The 19,212-nt window shown below is 41.5% G+C and overlaps 1 protein-coding gene across 4 annotated transcripts in view; it reads left to right on the top strand.

Moving 5' to 3' along the window:
* The window catches only part of cacna1bb (calcium channel, voltage-dependent, N type, alpha 1B subunit, b), a 257,510-nt gene that overhangs the window by 184,365 nt on the left and 53,933 nt on the right, over positions 1-19,212 (top strand). For all 4 annotated transcript variants that reach the window (XM_050053130.1, XM_050053133.1, XM_050053132.1 and 1 more), the window contains 3 exons: positions 11,834-11,930; positions 17,222-17,382; positions 17,620-17,757. In XM_050053130.1, coding sequence (XP_049909087.1) covers positions 11,834-11,930; positions 17,222-17,382; positions 17,620-17,757 — 396 coding nt within the window. The remainder of the gene's footprint in view (positions 1-11,833; positions 11,931-17,221; positions 17,383-17,619; positions 17,758-19,212) is intronic.

Here is a 19,212-nt window from a genome sequence, read left to right as displayed (position 1 = left end):
ACACCATTTAAAAAAGTGTTACAACTAACTCCAGTGACAACTAAACACATTTAATCCATCTATCTTACTCCTTTTTTCAGCATGCCAACACAGGTGGTGAGAAAAAGTGGTAAATGCATCAGATGAGGGGAGGCAGGGAAATTAAGTAAAGTCAATTCCAGAATAATACTCGATGTGCAGTGTGATATTGAGTAGATACTGTAAGAGACTGCAAAATGTCAGAGAAAGAAGATCAACACAGCTGTCTGGTGTGAGCTATCAAAGCAGTCAAAAAGTTTTCAGTGTGCAGCAGGAGGATGTTTTGAGTGGCATGTTTTTTAATGTGTATTTTGGTAACCCCATCATTTTTAATTCTTGACTCTAGCCATTACAGCTTAACCCAGGTTGTCTTACAACTAGGGCTGCCCCCTAATAGTCGACCAAACATTAGTCGACCAGGAAGGTCAATAGTCGGCAAGATTTTATTGGTCACTTAGTCGCAGAAAAAAAGGGAGACTCTATTAGAAGCTGCACCTTGTTAAAATCAATCAAAACCCTTTATAACTGGGCCATATGGGAATTTAATTTGAAAGGACAGACACAGGAAGTGGCCACGCTCAGCAGTCAGACAGGAGTCAGGTTACAAACCAATCACAGCCGACAGATATCTCTCCCTTCTTCTGTAGATATTCAGTCTGATAAATACGGTAAAATTGATCATGTTAGTGCAGGACTACCCAGAGCTTTACATCTGTCCCATGGACGACAGGCCTACACACTTACAAACAGCTCCTGGGAGAGGATCAGCTCTAATTTCCAGGGCTGGTACCTGCAGTTATTCCACAGGCTAGTTAATAACATGTCGGGCAGGAAATCCAAAGTGTGGGATCATTTTGAGAAGGTGAAGGACGAACCCAAGGTGATATGTAAACTCATCTTCATTGGTCGACTACAAACATGACGTATCATCTGAAACATGGAAGTAGCTACATGCCCATTAGCCCACAGCGTCATTAACAGGCGGCTCGCTCAGTGTGTGACGTGCACTTGTAGATAAAATATAGGCCTATATTAATGAAGGGTCATTAGTACGGTTTTGTATTTCTCTGTAATGTAGCACAGTGTTAACAATGTTATTGATACTATTCTTTCTCACACCTTCAACTCAAACCATTGTGTTGCCCCGCCCAAATACATCATTTAATAATTACGTTAATATTGCAAACATGTGGGCGACTACTCGACTAATGGCCCTAAATGACGACTGTTGAGAAAATTTTTGTGGGGGGCAGCCCTACTTACGAGCTTCTACAATAGTGGAGCAGGTTGTAAAAAGTGGTTGCAACCATACTTCCGTAAATAGAGTATAAAGGAAGTTAATGGCGCTAACAGATCTGCATTCTGGGTCTCTGGAACAGGGTTGTGATCACATATTCTCTTTCAACCAGCTCTGTCAGATACTTAACATCTGCCACTGTTTCACATACAGTATCAACTCTGTCCTGAAAGTTTGTTAGTCACCTGTGTATATTTCTTTGTACTGCTCTCTGTCGCTCTAATTTCTTCTCTTTCGCCAGCTTCAGATTGATGCGTCTCTCTGTGTTTTATCTGTTGCTGACTCTCTTTGTCTTCTGTCTTTCACTGTTTCTCCTCCCTTCTTTGTTTTCTGGCTTGGATTGCTTTCAGGAGCCTTATGGGGTAATGCTGCCTGCTCTGTCTGCCTGTGTGCTCCCTATGTGCTTGTTTTTCTGTTTGTGTCTTCTCTTTTTCCTTCCTGTCCATCTCAGATAGTGTCATTTGCAGAGTTTATAGATGTGTCTGCCGCAGCCTCGCTCTCTCGGCGAAATGTTTTTGAACAAATGTCATATTTTGTTATTTGCTATTCTTGTCATCACCGCCTCAGTTATGATCAAAGATACTGGCATTTTACTCCGTTTGTGTTATGTAACTGTGTTTGTGTTGCATCTGCATTTGGGTTGCATAAGTGCAATTACCTGTTTTCCATTTATCTGATATGTTTAATGTGTTAATAGCAACAATATACATAATGCACAGCCCGGCAGGAGTGTGAATAAATAACCAAGCTGTGCTGTCAGAGACAACAGTTTCAAGCTTTTATAAAAGTGAGAGGTGTTGCAGATATTCATGAACACAAAGGACCTAAGTGCTGCTGTCCATTATAAACACACAAATATGCTGCTAATTGAAAACTATTAAACTGAGTAAATGGTAGATATAGAGCAGACTCAAAGAATTACAGTATAATAAAGATGTAGGATGATGTAGCCGCTAATGTACTGTTTACATAAATCACAGACTTTTAGAGTATAATAACATCATCCTGTGTAACAGGCTTAGACCAGTATGTAGTGCCCCTGTCCTGATCGGTAAAAGAGTTAGAGTCACTTATCTAGGGATTATCAGATTCAACCACCTCCTCCTCTGTCCTCCCTCCCATATTCACTTCCTGTCTGGCATTTTGTCCCTCCTGTCATCTCTCTCATCATCTCACATTCGAGGCATGTAAGTGTCTAAGAGGCTGCATTCACATTGCAAGACGTATGGCTTTAGGTTGATGCTAAAACTTGGATCAAATTTGAATGTAGATCCATTTTGCGCCAGCATTAATATTTGTTTTAGGTGGTCAGATTGCAATCAAATAGTGTTTGACCACATGAAAGAACAGGTGTAAATGCACCCAGAACTCAATAAGGAGGGACCTACCAGTGAAGGTGTTATAAAACCTTAGATTGTATAGAGTTATAGAAGCAAGTATATAGCTAGTATATTTAAGCTAGTGACATTAGGACCTAAAGGGATATTATGCCGATTTTCAACCAGCTCTGTATCATAACAGTGTGAGTACTCACGACATCTATTGTATGTCTTCTCTGTCCTGGAAAAGGGATCCCTCCTCAGTTGCTTTTTCTGAGGGTTCTTCCATTTTTTTCCCCGTTAAAGGGTTTTTCCTTATCTGCTGTGAGGGTCCAAGGATGTCTTATGCTATAAAGCCAAAATCATGATTTGTGATAATGGGCTTTATAGATAAAATTGAATTGAATAGTATGTATCAGTGAACTGTGGTAAACTTCCGTCCATCTTACCAACACTCAGATCTCCCCACAAATCTGTAGTTTTGCATCATCCAGCTGACTTTCTTTCGCTGTCGGGCTATTGCTCAAACTACAGATTGTACTTCCTCCTTACTGTATTCCTGCCAACATGGAACAAAGAGTATAGAAGCGGATTGAGAGAGAGAACCACCTCTCTATCTCACCTTTAGACCAATCTCTGGTCAAACTGTAAAATTAGGTCAAGATTCTGTTACTTTATTGCCTATTTCTCACCTAAAGTGACTCCAGAAACACATTTTAATGCACTGTTTGGCTGTAATATGAGAATCTGTGAACAGGAAGTGGCTGCTACATTGTTTACTTTATTGTAAAAAATGAAGGCTGAAAATTCTGAGATCAGACAGTAAAACTAAGCTTCGCTGATCAAATATAAACGAAGATTCGTCGCCTATTTCTCATTTAAAATGTTTTCAGAAACATATTTTAGTTTATTGTTTAACGGTAATATGAGATTGTGGGTTTTTTAACCAGCAAGCTACCATATTGTTTTGTGTCAAAACTGCCAACCTCTCCCGTGACCGAGAGCATTTATGGTGCTTTATATTTGTACTAGAAAGTCTGTATTTCCGCGTTCCCAGTAGAGATGTACTGATACCACTTTTTCCTTCCCGATACCGATTCCGATCCCTGAAGCTTAGGTATTTGCCGATACGGAGTACCGATCCGATACCAGTGTGTAAAATAAAAATGGATGGGATATGAATTGTTGTCTCAACTCCTAAAACTCTACGTAAAATATTAAGAAATAAATACATAAATGTAGAATGAATGCCATAAAACTTTTTTTTATTGTTATTATTATTATTAACAGTGTTGACACAGATCAAGACACAGGTTAAAGTGCAGCCACACAATTTGGTAAAAAAGACATTTTAAAGGCTACAGTAGAATGCTTTTTAAACTCTGCTCCGTTTCCGTTTCGTTTGCCTGTAGCATGCGTATGCGTAATGACATGAAGCAATACGTGGTATCGGATTGGCCATAGGCTGTACTCGCCGATACCCGATACCACATTTTAGGCAGTATCGGAGGCATTTCCGATACTGGTATCGGTATCGGTACACCTCTAGTTCCCAATTCAACTGGAATGCCCCCTGAAACCTCAATAACCTCGACCTTAAAATCCAATATGGCTGCTCTGTGCAGCAACTGTATTGAAAGCTGTAGTAATATACAGTTTATTAGCACTTCTGTCATTTTAAAACATACACACAGTCCTGTCCAACTTCTGTCTGTGGATATCGTGCCACAGTTTTTGTATGTGCAAATTACAGCTTAATACGTTGTTATCAACTGGTATTGCTAACAATGGCTAACCTGGCTTGAACTGGTATTGCTAACAACATCTTGGTTTTCCGGCTTGTTGCACTGAAATGCGATCATTTCTGGTGTGACATCATTCCAGCTCTGACCTCTGATTTCAGAGGTAAATGGAACACACCATTATTGGTCCGCAGTGGCGCAGTGCATTCTGGTAGTTGTAGGTTTTCTACCGTTGGAGCAAAAGCAAATGCCACAGCCTCTTTCCTTTGTTTCCTCTGGTCATGTAGCACCAATTTCAAACGTATTCGCGTCTTTCTGCTGCATAGGCAGTCCAGTTTTATAAAGAAGATGAAGACTATCTTTCCAGCAGTGAAATACTTCTTTAGGTATGCCACAGATTTAGGGCTGCATACTGTGTAAAAGTGGCCCTAAACATAATTGAAATAGTTCTATTCTAATCTCGTTTGTTAAAATCTATTTGTTTTGTTTTTCTCAGCTGCAGTGTGAATGTAGGCAAACATCAGCAGTGTCCTCTTGTCTTTGCATCTCAGTAACAAACTTTCCATGACATCATGATCATCCTCTTGCTATAAATGTGATTTACATTTTCACGTGTAAAGTGCATATAGTCATTGTGATATTTGATCAGACTTGCCCATTGCTTTGCTCTTTCACAGGGTAATTAGTTTAAGTGCTTCTGTTTGTCTCTTCTCTTTGGTTTCTTTTCGATGTGAGTCTGAAAGGCCGAACAATGTCACTGTATCTTCACGCCTGTGTGATCTCAGCTTAGAATGTTTATTTTGCTCGGTCTGTCTTTCTATGCCTGTGTGCTCTACTGTATTTATGTGGGCGGTGTTTGTGTTTGTGTATTGTGTTTGTGTCGCTGCTTTTTTCTCATCAGATCTCAACAAAGCGTGGCCAGGTGGGAACTGTCCCTATCTACTTTTTGCTTATTGACCTCCCTCTTGTCTCCTCTCCCCCCCACATGTGAAACACAGAACACTCCTCTTATCAACCTTATCAAATTAACTTTGTCGCCCTCCATCCCAAGGTGCTTGGGATACGACCATGATTTCCCCCTTCCTCCTGCCTCTCTTCCCCCTTTAGAAAAGTAACCTCCTGTCCCAATATTGGGACATCTAAGACAAACAGACAATATTGGGAACTCCACCTCATAGCTTTCAGAAGACCAATAGCCACTGACATGCACCAGTATGAATCCACTCGCACCCTTTAGTTATCACTTGTTTCAAAGTTAAAACATCTTTAGTTGTTGTTTCTCCTTCATGTTAATCTCCGTTTATCTTCACTAAAGTGGCTTTAATTGGTAAAATCTGTGAGAGATTATAGGCAGCGGCTCAGCTCACCTCCCTGCCCTTCACCTACATCTCTCCTTGGACTCAGGGAAATCGATAAAGGATTATAGCTTCTCACCTGAATTCACCTTTTTTTCTTTGAAAAGCAGTGTTACGGCCTGCACAGTAACTGTGTGTAAGGAAAATAATACGGCACCCATTTTTTTCCTTGTAAAAACATACTGTAGGTCATGTAAAGCTCATTGTTTCTTTTTTTTGGCCATTTTTATATTTTTTTTTAGGAGGGGATGACAATTTAAATATTTTTCACCCCTGATTTTAATAACTATGTTATTTTTTCAGCATTGACAGCTCAAAACACGCTCCCAGTAATAGGTAGCAAAGAGGAAAATTGAGGACAAATGTAAATGAGCTGCTGATTACTGTATGCACCACATTTTCTTTGTTTTAAATCTGTTGAAGTACAGTGTTTGTGCTGCAACAACAAAATGAAAATCATATTTTAACCCAGATTTTTTACATTGTTTTAATGATCAAAAGTAACTTTTAAAAAGTACCATTAAAATTCTAAATAATGAGCCTGAAAAATTTGTCGTCTTTGAACTTGAACATATTTGTGCACACATTATTCAAAATTCGAATTTAATCCTTGGTAAAGCTGCATGCATGCATCTTTTTTTGCTGAGGCTTTAAAGTGTTGCTGATTGGACCTCAGATTTTGCTGAGGTGACAAGAGTCTGCTGAGCACACAAGTTACATGTATTTTTTTGTCTGCTACAGCATAGATATCTGCTCCTGTGTTGTCATATGAGACAAAACCAGATTTTTATATGTTCTGGTTTCATGATGAGACCTTATACAGCCAATCAAACCTTGCCTAAAGCAGTGACATCCGTGTTTTATCATCAGCAGCAGTGCCCAAACAAACATCCACCAGGGAAAAGTACACTAATGTCAGTTTGCAGGCTAGATAGCAAATTAGCTGCTCGGCTGCAGAACATTAAACAACATGTTAATGTGCCTGCAAATATCACTTTGGTCCGGTTAGCTGCAGCGCAAGTTTGTTTACTTGTCTCACGTTCCCTATAATGCAACACTCCAACAGCCTGCCAGCAGACGCCGACACGCCCCTCCAGCCGGCTTTTAAGTGTTAATAATACATTTACAAAATAACATTAATTTAGAGTGCAGAGCAAATGACTACATGTGATTTCAGTTGGACTTTAAGCAATCAGTGCTGAGTTAACACACAACCTTGAACACACACACACACACACACACACATTACATCCTCCTTGCCCACGGCGCTTCTGAAAGCTATTGGGAGACTGTTCTTGCTGTCTCAATGTGTTGATGTCCTTGAATAGCGGGGACTGGCATTGAGTTTGCAGATTGCATGCCAGGATAACCAAGTCATCCAAGCATGAGAGCTGCATGCCATTTTGTTAGACTCAGAGGTTTCCATTGAAAAAGGAAAAAGCCCTAAAATGTTAAAATGTATGGAGCCATGCTTCTCTCTCTCACCGTTACAGACTCATACACCTGAAAAATAGATGTATTTCATTGTTCCAATTATTTCTTTTTAAATGGGTAAACAGCCACAACCTGAACAGCTGGTTTTCATACGTCCCTGAATACCCTCCACTGCACAACCAGGTGTTTTTTGTTTTTTTTTAATTAGAGCCTCTTCACAGCACTGACAGACTGATCCGGGCCTGTGTGGGACTGTCTCTGTGCGTGTGGTGAAATTTAAAGCAAAGGAGGCACTGGGAGAAAGAGATTGGAAAGTGTTAAACCAATTGTAGGATAATGCTTTATTTAGGTTCCTTAGTTTCCATGTTACTTTCTAAAAAGGAGCTAACGTGTGCCTTATTTTCCTGGAAAGGACTTTCCACTTTGGTGTTAATCATAGGGAAACAGTGTTCAATTACTCAAACTGGTTTGTTTGAGTGTTTTAGAAAGGACCAGGAAATGACCAGAAGTAGTTAAGGAGAAAATAGACCACCACAGCTGGGTGTATTTCCGGGATACTTTCGGGAAGGAGCTGCAAAAGGTTTAGACAAAAAATTCAAATCAATAACTCTAACATTCAGTGGCAGTTAGAAACTGTATTTTCTTTATTTGTTGAATGTATGTAGACATTACAAACCCGATTAGTCTTGCTACACCTTTCAAGCCTCACTCCAGCTCAGCACATGCAGTTTAGTTTTTTCTGTCACCTGAAATGACAACTGTCGCTTGGATTTTATCAGCTGTGAATAGCTAGCTTAAGCTAATGCTAACTCAGTATGTTGATAGAAAACTCTGTCTATCCTGGATTTTTAATATTTCCAGATGGTTTGTTTTCAAAATAAGAGCCCTGTAAAAGGTGAATTGGCACATGATGGCTGTATACATGATACTATAATGGTACAACACTAAGGCTAAAGCCGCATGTCCCAGGCAAAATGTTAGCGCCCTTGCTAGCTGATGATCCATTTAGAAGCAGGAGCAGCATTGTCTGTGTATTAAGCAGAACTAAACTTAATGTAATCCAGCATAATACCTTTGGACGTAATGCTAGGTTACTACTGTAGGTAATTAGCTGGGCATGCTAACGTTTAGGTGCCACGCCACTGTTATCCAACGTCCCATCAGTCAGAAATATGTCCCATTGGACTGAGAGTCCATTATCTGACAGCCCATTATCTCAGAAATAAACACCCATTGCTACTAAGTCCTGTTTCTCAGAAAATACACACTCCCTGCAGTTAGTTTCAGTTCACCAGGGGTGTTTTTACTAACCCTTCATTGTGTTTCCCAGCAGCCACTGATCCTGCATGTTTTGTCGACCTTTTGCAGCGTCTTCCTGCAGCACTTAAGACACGATACCAGTGTTTTTCACCGATCTGCACCTGCTTTTCCAGCTGCCTTTGTGCCACCAAATGGGGTGTTTTAACCCAAAACATGATCTTTTCCTAACCATAACTAAGTGGTTTTTGTGCCTAAATCTAACCACAAAAATGCTAATACAAGTCTGCACACCTGAAACTGCACACCTGCTCCTTTTGGAAATTTTAATTGTATCACCACATGTGATGTTTCGGGCACCAGCATGTCTGTTGAAGGGCTGGTGCAGTTTCTGGTGTGTGGACCTGTTTTTGCATTATCTCGTCCAGCACCTTGTATTTATCGTTTTTGGATGTGCGTGCTGTTTTTTGAATCGTAAATCTAACCCACACCTTTACCACAGCATGGTTTAGAAGTGTATTTCAGCGTATCCACTACAAAATAATGTACAGATGTAAAATATCCATGGTTTTTACAGCCGTGTAACCCACAATTCGAAATTTGTTTTCTAGTGAATGGGTTGTCTTACTGCAGGGAGTGTGTATTTTTGGTGAAACTGGACTTTGAAGCAATGAGCGTTTTGTTTGAGGGAAAACAGGCTGTCAGAGAAATGGGCTTTGGAATTTTGGGGTATCGGAACAATGGCAATCCACAATGTTTACAGCAGATAAACACAGTTTTTAGTCCATCCTTTGCTTTTGTTTTTGTATTTTCTTTTTTGGAAAGGTAATTAAAAAAGACAGCCCTTCAGGGACCTGTAAGACACGATGTTACTGAATGCATGCATGTATTTCATCCTCGACAAATGCTAGCCGGAATAAATAGCATTCTTTTTACAGTGGGAGTTGTTCTTGTCCCCCGGGGATAAAAGGATTGGTTGGTTGGTAACTCTACCTCATGCTGGTGTAAGAAGCAGCAGGACCTCTTGGGGCCACTAACAAGGCATTTAGACCCTTTTTTCTGCTGTGCTTTTGTCCTTCACATCCTTCACACATTAAATTATCGCTGTGCGCACACACTCAGATATATACACACACTCTCAATTTCTACTTCTCGGAATTGTTTGAACTCAAGAAGAAGCAAATGAGAAACAGTTTTTATCAAGAGTGACAGCAGCATTGTGCGTACGTGTGACTGATTAATTAAAAATCCCTCTCCCACTGTCCTTGGCCAATGTCGGTCTCTGAGTGAGTGATGGCTCAGCTGTATGTCATTAGCATAACAGCTAGTTTTTAAACCCCCACACCCACCTCCCACTCTGTGACCAGTTAACAAAACCTGCAGCGTCTGCGATGACTGACAGCAGTGGTTCCTGCAAAGAAGCAACTTCCTCAACCAGGGGCTGATTCTTTGTGCATCTACTCTCAACAGTATGAAACGTCTGTATGTTATTCTACAGAAACAGCATGTGAGCTCTGTGTGACAATGGCAGTTGTGTAAAAAGTGCTTAATTATGTAACTTAGAAGCAAGAAGCAACGCCACAGCGTAAAATGCATCACATGACAAAGTCCTGCATTAATTATAGACAAGTTTTTGCAGTAACATCTTCTGATTGTTAAGACAGAGAGGAGTTAAGTTTCACTCTTGTGTGAGAACCTGGTATTTTGATGAAGCCTACATGAAGAGATGAGTTGAAGAAGGGAAGGATAGAGAGGTGGAACGAGTGAAGGAAGGTAGAAAATGAACATAATAATAAAAGATGGACAGATAGAAAGAGAAGAACAGAAGGAAGAAAGGAAAGAAAGAAAAAGAAGAAAGGAAGGAAGACAGACAAATGGAAAGATGGAAGGGGTATAGGCCTAAGAAAGAAAGGCAGGGGAGAAGGATGGGAGATAAAACAAAAAACAAAAAAATGGAAGGAGAAGAAGAAGTAAAAAGGAGGGAGTAAATATATGGATAAAGGAGAATGACAAGAGGAAGGCAGAAAAGAAAATGACAAATAAGCAAAGAATGAAAGAGATAAACTGAAGAAAGAAAGAAAGAAAGAAAGAAAGAAAGAAAGAAAGAAAGAAAGAAAGAAAGAAAGAAAGGAGAGCAGAAACCAAACAAGGACAGATGGAAGGAAAGAAAGAAAGAAATGATGGTAAGAAAAAAACAGGGAAGCAAGAGGATGGAGAAAGAAGGACAGAAAAGAAGAAAAGATGGGTGATGGGAAAGAGAGAAAAAAGAAAGAAAGAAAGAAAGAGCAGAAAGAGAGAAGGAGAGAAATTAGACAAGGAAAGGAAGGAAGGAAAGGACAAAGGGACAGGCAGAAAGAAAGGGCAGAGGGAAGGAAGGAAATGAGCAAAGGAAAGGAAGGAAGGAAAGGACAGAGGAGGCTAAAGGAAGAAAGAAAGGAATAAAGAGAAAAGTGGAAGGATGAAAAGAACAAAAGGACAGACAAAGAAAGAAATGAGAAAAGGAAAGGAAGGAAGGAAAGGACAAAAGAGGCTAGAGAAAGAAAGAAAGAAAGAAAGAAAGAAAGAAAGAAAAGTGGAAGGAAGAAAAGAATGAAAGAAATTAGAAAAATGAGAAAAGGAAAGGACAAGGAACGGACACAAGAGGCTTAAGAAAGAAAGAAAGAGAAAAGAAGGAAAGAGAAAAGAAAGAAAGAAGGAAAGAGAGAGTAAGAAAGAAAAGACAGGAGAGGCTAAAGAATGAAAGAAAGGATAATGGGAAGAACAGAAGAAAGGTAAGAAATGAGGGAAAAAAAGAAAAGGACAGAAGGTGGGAAAGAAAGAAAGGAAGCCAGAAAGAAATAAAGAAAGAAGAAAATGGAGAAATAAAGGACAGAAAGACAGCAGAAAGAGAAGGAAGAAGAAAGAAATGACCTAAAAGAAGGAAAGATGGATGATGGTAAAGAAAGAAAAAAACAAGGAGGACAGGAAAAAAAGGACAGATAGAGGAAGAGAAATAGGAGAGAAGGAGGAAATGCATTAGAAGAAATAATGGTAGGAAGAAAACCAATATATGTTATTGACATTTCATGAACTTATCTCTAGTGTACAGTATCTACATCAGCATATAACCACAGTCATCAGATAAATGTGATGTGGTTAAAACAAGAACAATATTTCCTCTGAAATGTAGCCGAAGACTTATTTACAGACTTTGAGTAAATGTCCTGTGGTTACAAATGAATCTTCCTATCCTTGTCGCATGCTTCTGTAGAATAACATGAACTCACATGCATGCCCTCTACTAACAGAATATAAAGAGCTATTTCTCTTTGTACACAGTTTACCTGGTGTACGACAGTCTGCTCTTGTTACTGGGGGTCAAAGGGTTTACATGCTTCTCAGCGACACTAACTGTACTCTCAATCTGCACAGAGGGACGAAAGGCAAGGACATCAACACCATCAAGTCCCTGAGGGTCCTCAGAGTCCTGCGGCCACTCAAGACCATTAAACGGCTACCAAAGCTGAAGGTACGGTAATCCAATCTGTCACCCACCCAGTACATTATAAGAAAAACATGCAGAGCAGCTGAGGCCACATCTGCCGTCAGTCACACACTGTCATGACTCTAATGCATTTAGAGTATACCGAGGAGGAATGAAGACCTCATTTAAAACAGTGGTGTTGTAAATTATATATAAATCTTGTGTCTCTAGTTCTCTAATGAAAGGTTTGAGTGGTTTGACCTTTGGGGTGTTCTGTGTTTCTGACAGAAAGGAGAAGTTAAAGTCACCTAAATTGGGAGGAAGTGACTGAAAAAGCTTTTTTACTGAAGCAGTTCTGAGCGAGGAGGCTTATTGATAGTCTGCATTTCCCAAAAGATACGCTCCTTAAAAGATACAAAAGGTAGATGAAATTGGTGAGGAACTGTGTTTTGGAGCATCAAACATTCACCCTGTAGTTGTGGAAAGTAGCTCTGAAAAGTTTGTAGCTGCTCCTTTGTTGAGAGCGGCTGCTATAGTTACAATGCATCTTAATGGAAGCAGAGTGGGAGCAAAACCTCTCAGAATGCCTCCTGTATCTGCAGCATGTGTCAAAATGCCAGAATATGGTTAAATAGATAGCTTGTGTTTGTAGCATAGCTGTTTACTTTTGTAGCCACCAGCTAGGCTTGCTAATGGAGGTCAGTCATGACAAATGGCAACAGACAGTCACAACAGAAGCTGTGTGTTAACTCATACTGTGGTGACGACATGAGTGTTTGGGACATAGTAAACATACACATAAGCCCTTTTTAGTCAGTACTGCTGTGACAAAGACACTTCATTATGCTGACTATGCACAGAGCTATAAAATGCTGGCATAATGAAGCATCATGGCGGCATGGTGGTCCAGTGGTTAGCATGGTTCCCTCCTGTCATGCTGTAGACTGCTGCCATTTGATGTATTCTACATTCCACATCTGGAGATGTGCAGTATCTTCATGGATCAAACTACTCCTTGTCCTGCATCCTTGCAAACGTTACAGGCCGACGTGGTTTGTTCTGTTTTTTCAAGCGTCCCAGTGCAATAGCATGCAACCTAGAGGGATGGCAAAGAGCAAAGCGAACCTGGAGTACTTTGTATCCACAGTGCACAGGTTAAAGGAGCTATATGTAAGAAATCTAAAGCAAATAGTCATAACATCCTCCTAATATGTCACAGAGACTAAGGAATAATGTTCATATAACATACTGATCTCACCGACAACAATAGTATGGCCAGAATATTCGCATTTAAAAAAATATTTTACGGTCCGCAAATCATGTTTATGTTTTGAATTTGTGTTTTGGCCTGTTGCGCCACCCACCGCCGTCTACCAGTCACGCAGTCAGTAGAGTCTCAGCATCAGTTACAGTTACGACTGAGCTACAGCAGCACGGCAAGCAGCATTAGCAGTGTCCCGGTACATAGCATTAGCAGCTGGCTCCTCCTCAACTGTATCCCGGCAGCAGCGTTTGCAGCAGAGAAGCCGGACTTGCTTGAACGGTCCGCTGGAAAACCGAAGATCCCGGACTTGCTTGAACGGTCCGCTGGAAAACCGAAGATCAGGGACGCGGCGACGCGGCCCTGCCACGGCAGCCGCCCGTGGGCAAACAAATCAGTCTCCAGCGTGCCGCTGTCCAGCAACCTCAAATCTGTAGGGGAGGGGCGGCGGACACGACTTGCGGCAGTATTTTGAATTTGAGTGCAGTAACCGTTTTGGCCACATTCTTAATAGAGCGCCTTTAAGTGAATTGCACCGCAGACTTGAAGCGAACCAAGGTCTGAGTTGGGTTCGCCTCAGAGGGGTGTGAGTTCTCTTGGAGTGTTCACATATGTGCAAAAAATGCTGAGTCACAGCTCTGAGTCCACTTAGAGGGCTGAAAAGGACCAAGTGTGAAAACACCTGAAATTGCCCATAGGTGTGAATGTGACTGTGAATGGTTGTCTGTCTCTATGTGTTAGCCCTGTGATAGTCTGGCAACCTGTCCAGGGTGTACCCGACCTCTAGCCCAATGTCAGCTGGGATAGGCTCTGCAACCTTTAACAGGATAAGCAGTTATGGAAAATGAATGAAAGAATGAATGAAGCATCATTCAATCTGGAAGCAGAACACAAGATCGTGCAAGAGGTTAACCCCAGATCAGAGAAAACTCCTATTAGATTTCATGTTCCCTATTTTAAGTAATCATTTTAACCCAAACCAGTGTCTTTCCCTCCCCCCTACCAAGTGCTTTTTGTGCCTAAATCTTACCAGAACGTAACCACAGTGTTATCACACCATAAAGCAGTGAGGCAATTTACTGTCCTGGTCATATAGAAGTTGATCTTGTTCTCTACTCGGAGGGTAATACGCTCTAAGACCTCGTTGTCTACCCAGTTTGTGGACATTTTGGTTGCTGTTTGTCTTTGAGTTAGCTGCTAACTGCTGTTAGCTGCTGTGTTGCTGAATTTCCCTTCAGGATGAATAAAGTTCTTTCTATTATTTCTATTATGAAGCAGCTCGTAAGAGTTTCTGGAGTCTAGGGTTATTATCTAGCCACAACCATGGAATGTGAGACGTGTAACACAACAGTGTCAGTGCTGAGCGCACCGGTGTCAAACATAAGGCCTGCCGGCCAGAACCAGCTCGTCAAAGGGTCCAACCAGGCCCACTAGATGACTTTGTATACCCAATATTGATGTACCTGTGAAGGCTAAGAGGTGCCAGGTTTCAGGAGCAGGATGAACAGTGAGTAGATACTTGCATAAAATGCTGCTTCAGAGGCTTTTTACCCTGATCAGAATACAGTTATCTGAAATAACAATGAATACTTACTATGGTCATATTTAAACATATTGAACATGGTGCAAAATATTATTAACCAGCAGCTTCAGTATGAAAGAGTCTGTATCAGACTTCTGTCTTAAAACAATATGGGTGGAACTTCTGCTGCTAAGGCACTGACAAAACTTCAGATTGTAAGGCAGGGGATAGCTTCACCTGCTTCTTCAATAGCTTCTACTTTGTGGAAAATTACGAAAAAAAGCACATGCAGTGAAAGTGAGTAGTAGACTGACACTGAGAGAGTTGTTATTTATAGGTTATTATGCAGTGTTTTACTGGTCCGGCCCACTTGAGATCAAACTGGGCTGTATGTGGCCCATTACTTAAAAATGAGTTTGACACCCCAGGTCTAGTGTAACATATAACATATGCGTCCGGCAGCACTTTCCGTGACAGTGACAATGGCATAACATGACAATAACATTCATTAATTATCCTGGTTATATGGCAGTTGATCTTGTCCTCTGCTCGGAGGGAAATAAGCTGTGAGACTTCAACGTCTCCCCAGTTTGTGGACATTTTGGTTGCTGTTCGTCTTTGAGTTAACTGCTAACTGCTGCTAGCTGATTTTTAGATCTTATGGTGGTCGGTCGCACACATAATACATTGACAAAACCTCACACCCATCCTATTCTGCCGGCTCATGCTTTGTATGAAGATGTTGATTCGGCTCTGGTACCAACTCGGCTGCCAGCTTAAAAGCAGAACAACTCTGCCCCCTATCTCATGTCTGTACCTTTTATACAGAAGCAAAGCAGAATAACGGTTCTAGATTCCCACCTTATACAAGCTGTGTGAAAGAGGCCATAGACAGCTTGTTAACCTTGTCCCTCTTTGTCAGTGCAGTTTACCTTTGTCTGGCTTGGTTGTCATGCTTTTTGTAACTGTTCTTGATAAATTCAGTCATTTTGTAGCATTTTTTGAATCTGCAGTTTGGACTTGATAACTGCTCCTGCAGTTTTGCGATCAGTTGGCCACTTTGGAGCTCAGTTAGCGGCCACATCCCACAGTGCCGACCGCTGTTTCTTTTTTATTGCTGACAGATTGGTTTTCGATTAATTATGAGCCATTTTTGTTGGTGTTTGGTAATTGTGATCACGTTTTTATTCACTTTGTCTGTCCTCTTTTCATCAGATATGCTCAGTCCGTGTTCAAAATTACTGTATTTACAAAGACATGTTGAAGAAGTTGTCTTCTTGAACTGTGCTTTTTGGTTCATAAAACAATTGACAATCCCAGTGAAAATTCGTTTTCATACAACCAATGCCTACAGCCAAAGTAGGAAATCTTGAAATTCTACATACTCATTTTTTTTTCTAATGAAGAGTCTCAAGCAGTGAGTGTACAGTGAAGAATCCATGTTAATGGAGTATGACCCTCTTTAAGGTAAGACCCTCAACTGTTTCCTCTGATGCAGAAACGACAGCTTCCCTCTGGTGCGTGAAGGAAGCTGATCATCCAGTTATGGATCTGACAAAAGTTGAAAGATCTGATTGGGGTAATGACAGTGAGATGATTGAGACAGATCAGAACTGGCAGACAAACGCTCACTCACAACTCTTCCTGGATTCTTGGCCAGAGTGGTTTGATGGACATGCTGGTAGAGGAGGGGAGAAATATTATCCGTCCTCTCTCTGGAAACAAAAGCCTTGATGGCGATCATTCATGCAGCAGCATATTCATTGGTTAGATTGCATGCATGTCAGGAAAGATAGACAGAGCACTCCATCTTCCAGAGAGATTACAGCACAAGCTGACAGAAGAAGATAGCTGGAGAGACAGAGTGACAGGCAGCGAGAGACAGAGACAGACTGCATGCAAAGGTGTGTTCATGTTCTCAGTAAGTATTGATTTGATAGTTTGCAGGTTGTAAGACGTCAAGTTGTCTGGGTAAAAACTGGGCTGGATTTGGGTGAAAAGTGAGTTTTTAAACATCTAGGTTAGTTATAACCCTTGATTCTCTGCTGATTTGATTTGATTTGCCTTGCTGGACCAAGAGGTAACTACTTAAGTCAGTTGCACTTAGAGAAGGTAGATTTTGAATGAGAGCAGGTCATTACAGTTAAAATGTAAAGTTTTTCCCCATGCTACACGCTTCCACCAAGTTTCATTACAATCGGGACAGTAGTTTTTCCGTTATGCTGCTGACAAACAGACTGAACCAAAAGCATTATCTCTTTTAGGGGAGTCGGTGGCTTAGTGGTAGAGCAGGCGCCCCATGTACAAGGCTGTTGCCGCAGCGGCCCGGGTTCGACTCCAGCCTGTGGCCCTTTGCTGCATGTCACTCCCCCTCTCTTTCCCCCCTTCACACTTGTCTGTCCTATCCATTAAAGGCTGAAAATGCCCCCAAAAAATATCTTTTGCAGAAGTAATAATGAAACACTTATTTTTAAGCTTCCTGAGAATAGAGACAACATACATCAATGCAGTATCTTGCGTTTATTGATCTGTGGGTGTGTAAATGTTTTCCAGGCGGTGTTCGACTGTGTTGTGAACTCTCTGAAGAACGTTCTTAACATCCTCATCGTCTACATCCTCTTCATGTTCATCTTCGCTGTCATCGCTGTGCAGCTCTTTAAGGGCAAATTCTTCTACTGCACTGACGAGTCCAAGGGTCTGGAAAAAGACTGCAGGTATGTCACCCAAACTTACCCTTCTTTAGATCTTAATAAAACCATTTCCAAATGTTGCATCATTCACAAGGTAACTGGCTTTTTAAGGTTCCTCTACATTTTGCCATTTGGTAACACATGACTTTAAACTGAATTCTCAGTTTCTTATTTTTTGACAATTTAGTTTTGTCTCTTTTCCCTCTTTCAATTCCACCTCCTTTCACTTGATGCTGTCTCTTCGTCCCATCTCTCTTGCAGGGGTCAGTTTCTGGACTACGACAGGGATGACGTGGCAGCACAGCCCAGAGAGTGGAAGAAGTACGAGTTCCATTACGACAACGTACTCTGGGCTTTCCTAACGCTCTTCACCGTGTCCACTGGGGAGGGCTGGCCACTGTAAGTCAGAACAACCAATTTCACTTCATCTGTGTTGCACCTTATACATAAAATGCAACATTAAAGCCTCTGGAAACCCAAATCCACAATAGCCTTCTAACTATGTAATTTAGGGTCTTATGTACATAATATTAAACATGTAAAACAGTTAGAAATATGTTTCCATCCAAATTCGAAATATCTGTCTTTTAAGTTTTTGTACATTCTTGAAATTGGGTTTGATTTGGCCATGGTTATCTCTGAGATTTATTACACAATAAATTCCAAACCAATCAAAATCATCAGTCAGTTGTCTCATCCCGCCCCCCAGTGGCAGCGCAACAAAACTGCTGGCTGAACCGCTCGGCTGCGACCCAGCGCCGGCTCCACCGGCAACGAGAGCAGCGCGACAACTCTATTTTATGCGGCTCTTCTATTGTTTATCCGTGACACTGTGTCCATGGCGGACATTTGAAAGCGAGTAGATGACAAACAGTACAGTAAACTTGTAGATAACTCAAATATATGTAATAACTTAGGTGGAAAATGCTTTAACATTTCGTGCAGCCTACATGCAGCCTCTTGGCTCAGCAAACAACCCCGCTGGCTTCTCTACGTGTCGCTTCCGTACTAGTGATGTGACGTGCGCGAACGAGCCGAGTCTTTGAACCGGCTCTTTGAAGTGAACGAGTGAACCGGCTCTTTAGAGTGAACGAGCCAGTTCCTAATTCACGTTGTGTTGATGACCCCCCTCGGTTAGAAACGAAAGGTAGGAAGCTAACCCACTATCAGCACTTGCTTGTATTGGCAGGCTTGTTGTTTATAAAGGGCGTTGCTATGGCTACACCAAACTTTATATGTGCAGGGTCTATTCTGGGTCCACGTTACAATATCCAGATCATGTGATGTGATAAATCAGCAATGCGATTCGTCGTTGAACCCACTAACACCCGCCCTCCACACACACACACACAGCAATAATAAGAGCCAAAGAACCGGCTCTCACAAGTGAACGAGAAATCCCATCACTATTCCATACGCCGTCAGTGGAGCCCAAATGAATACGCCGCGACGCTACGCTGTACGTTTGCAGGGGTCCATGTCATTGGTTCGACAGCCCATTGGTTCGACATCCCATTAGTCTGACTGTCCGCGGTGCTGAACGGCTTGCGGCGGGCGTATGGTGCGCCGCGACCGGCTTGAGGCGGAGCAGGCTCACGGCTTATGTGTTTGTCACTTTCTTTTTCATTTTAACCCACACCATGATCTTTTCCTGACCCTAACCAAGTGGTTTTTGTGCCTAAACCTAACCAGACCTTAACCACAGGGCATCATGATGATTTCGGAACGGTCTTCGGAACAATGAGTTTAATATGGTCGGAACAATGGGATGTCGAACCAATGGGCAGTCGAACCAATGGGCAGTTCCCTGTTTGCAGCCGGTGGAGCCTGGCCGTAACATTGCATGTAAAAGTT

The sequence above is a fragment of the Epinephelus moara genome, chromosome 9 (genome assembly GCF_006386435.1).
Source record: "Epinephelus moara isolate mb chromosome 9, YSFRI_EMoa_1.0, whole genome shotgun sequence".
NCBI lineage: Eukaryota > Metazoa > Chordata > Actinopteri > Perciformes > Serranidae > Epinephelus > Epinephelus moara.
This window is presented reverse-complemented; position numbering and strand designations above follow the sequence as displayed.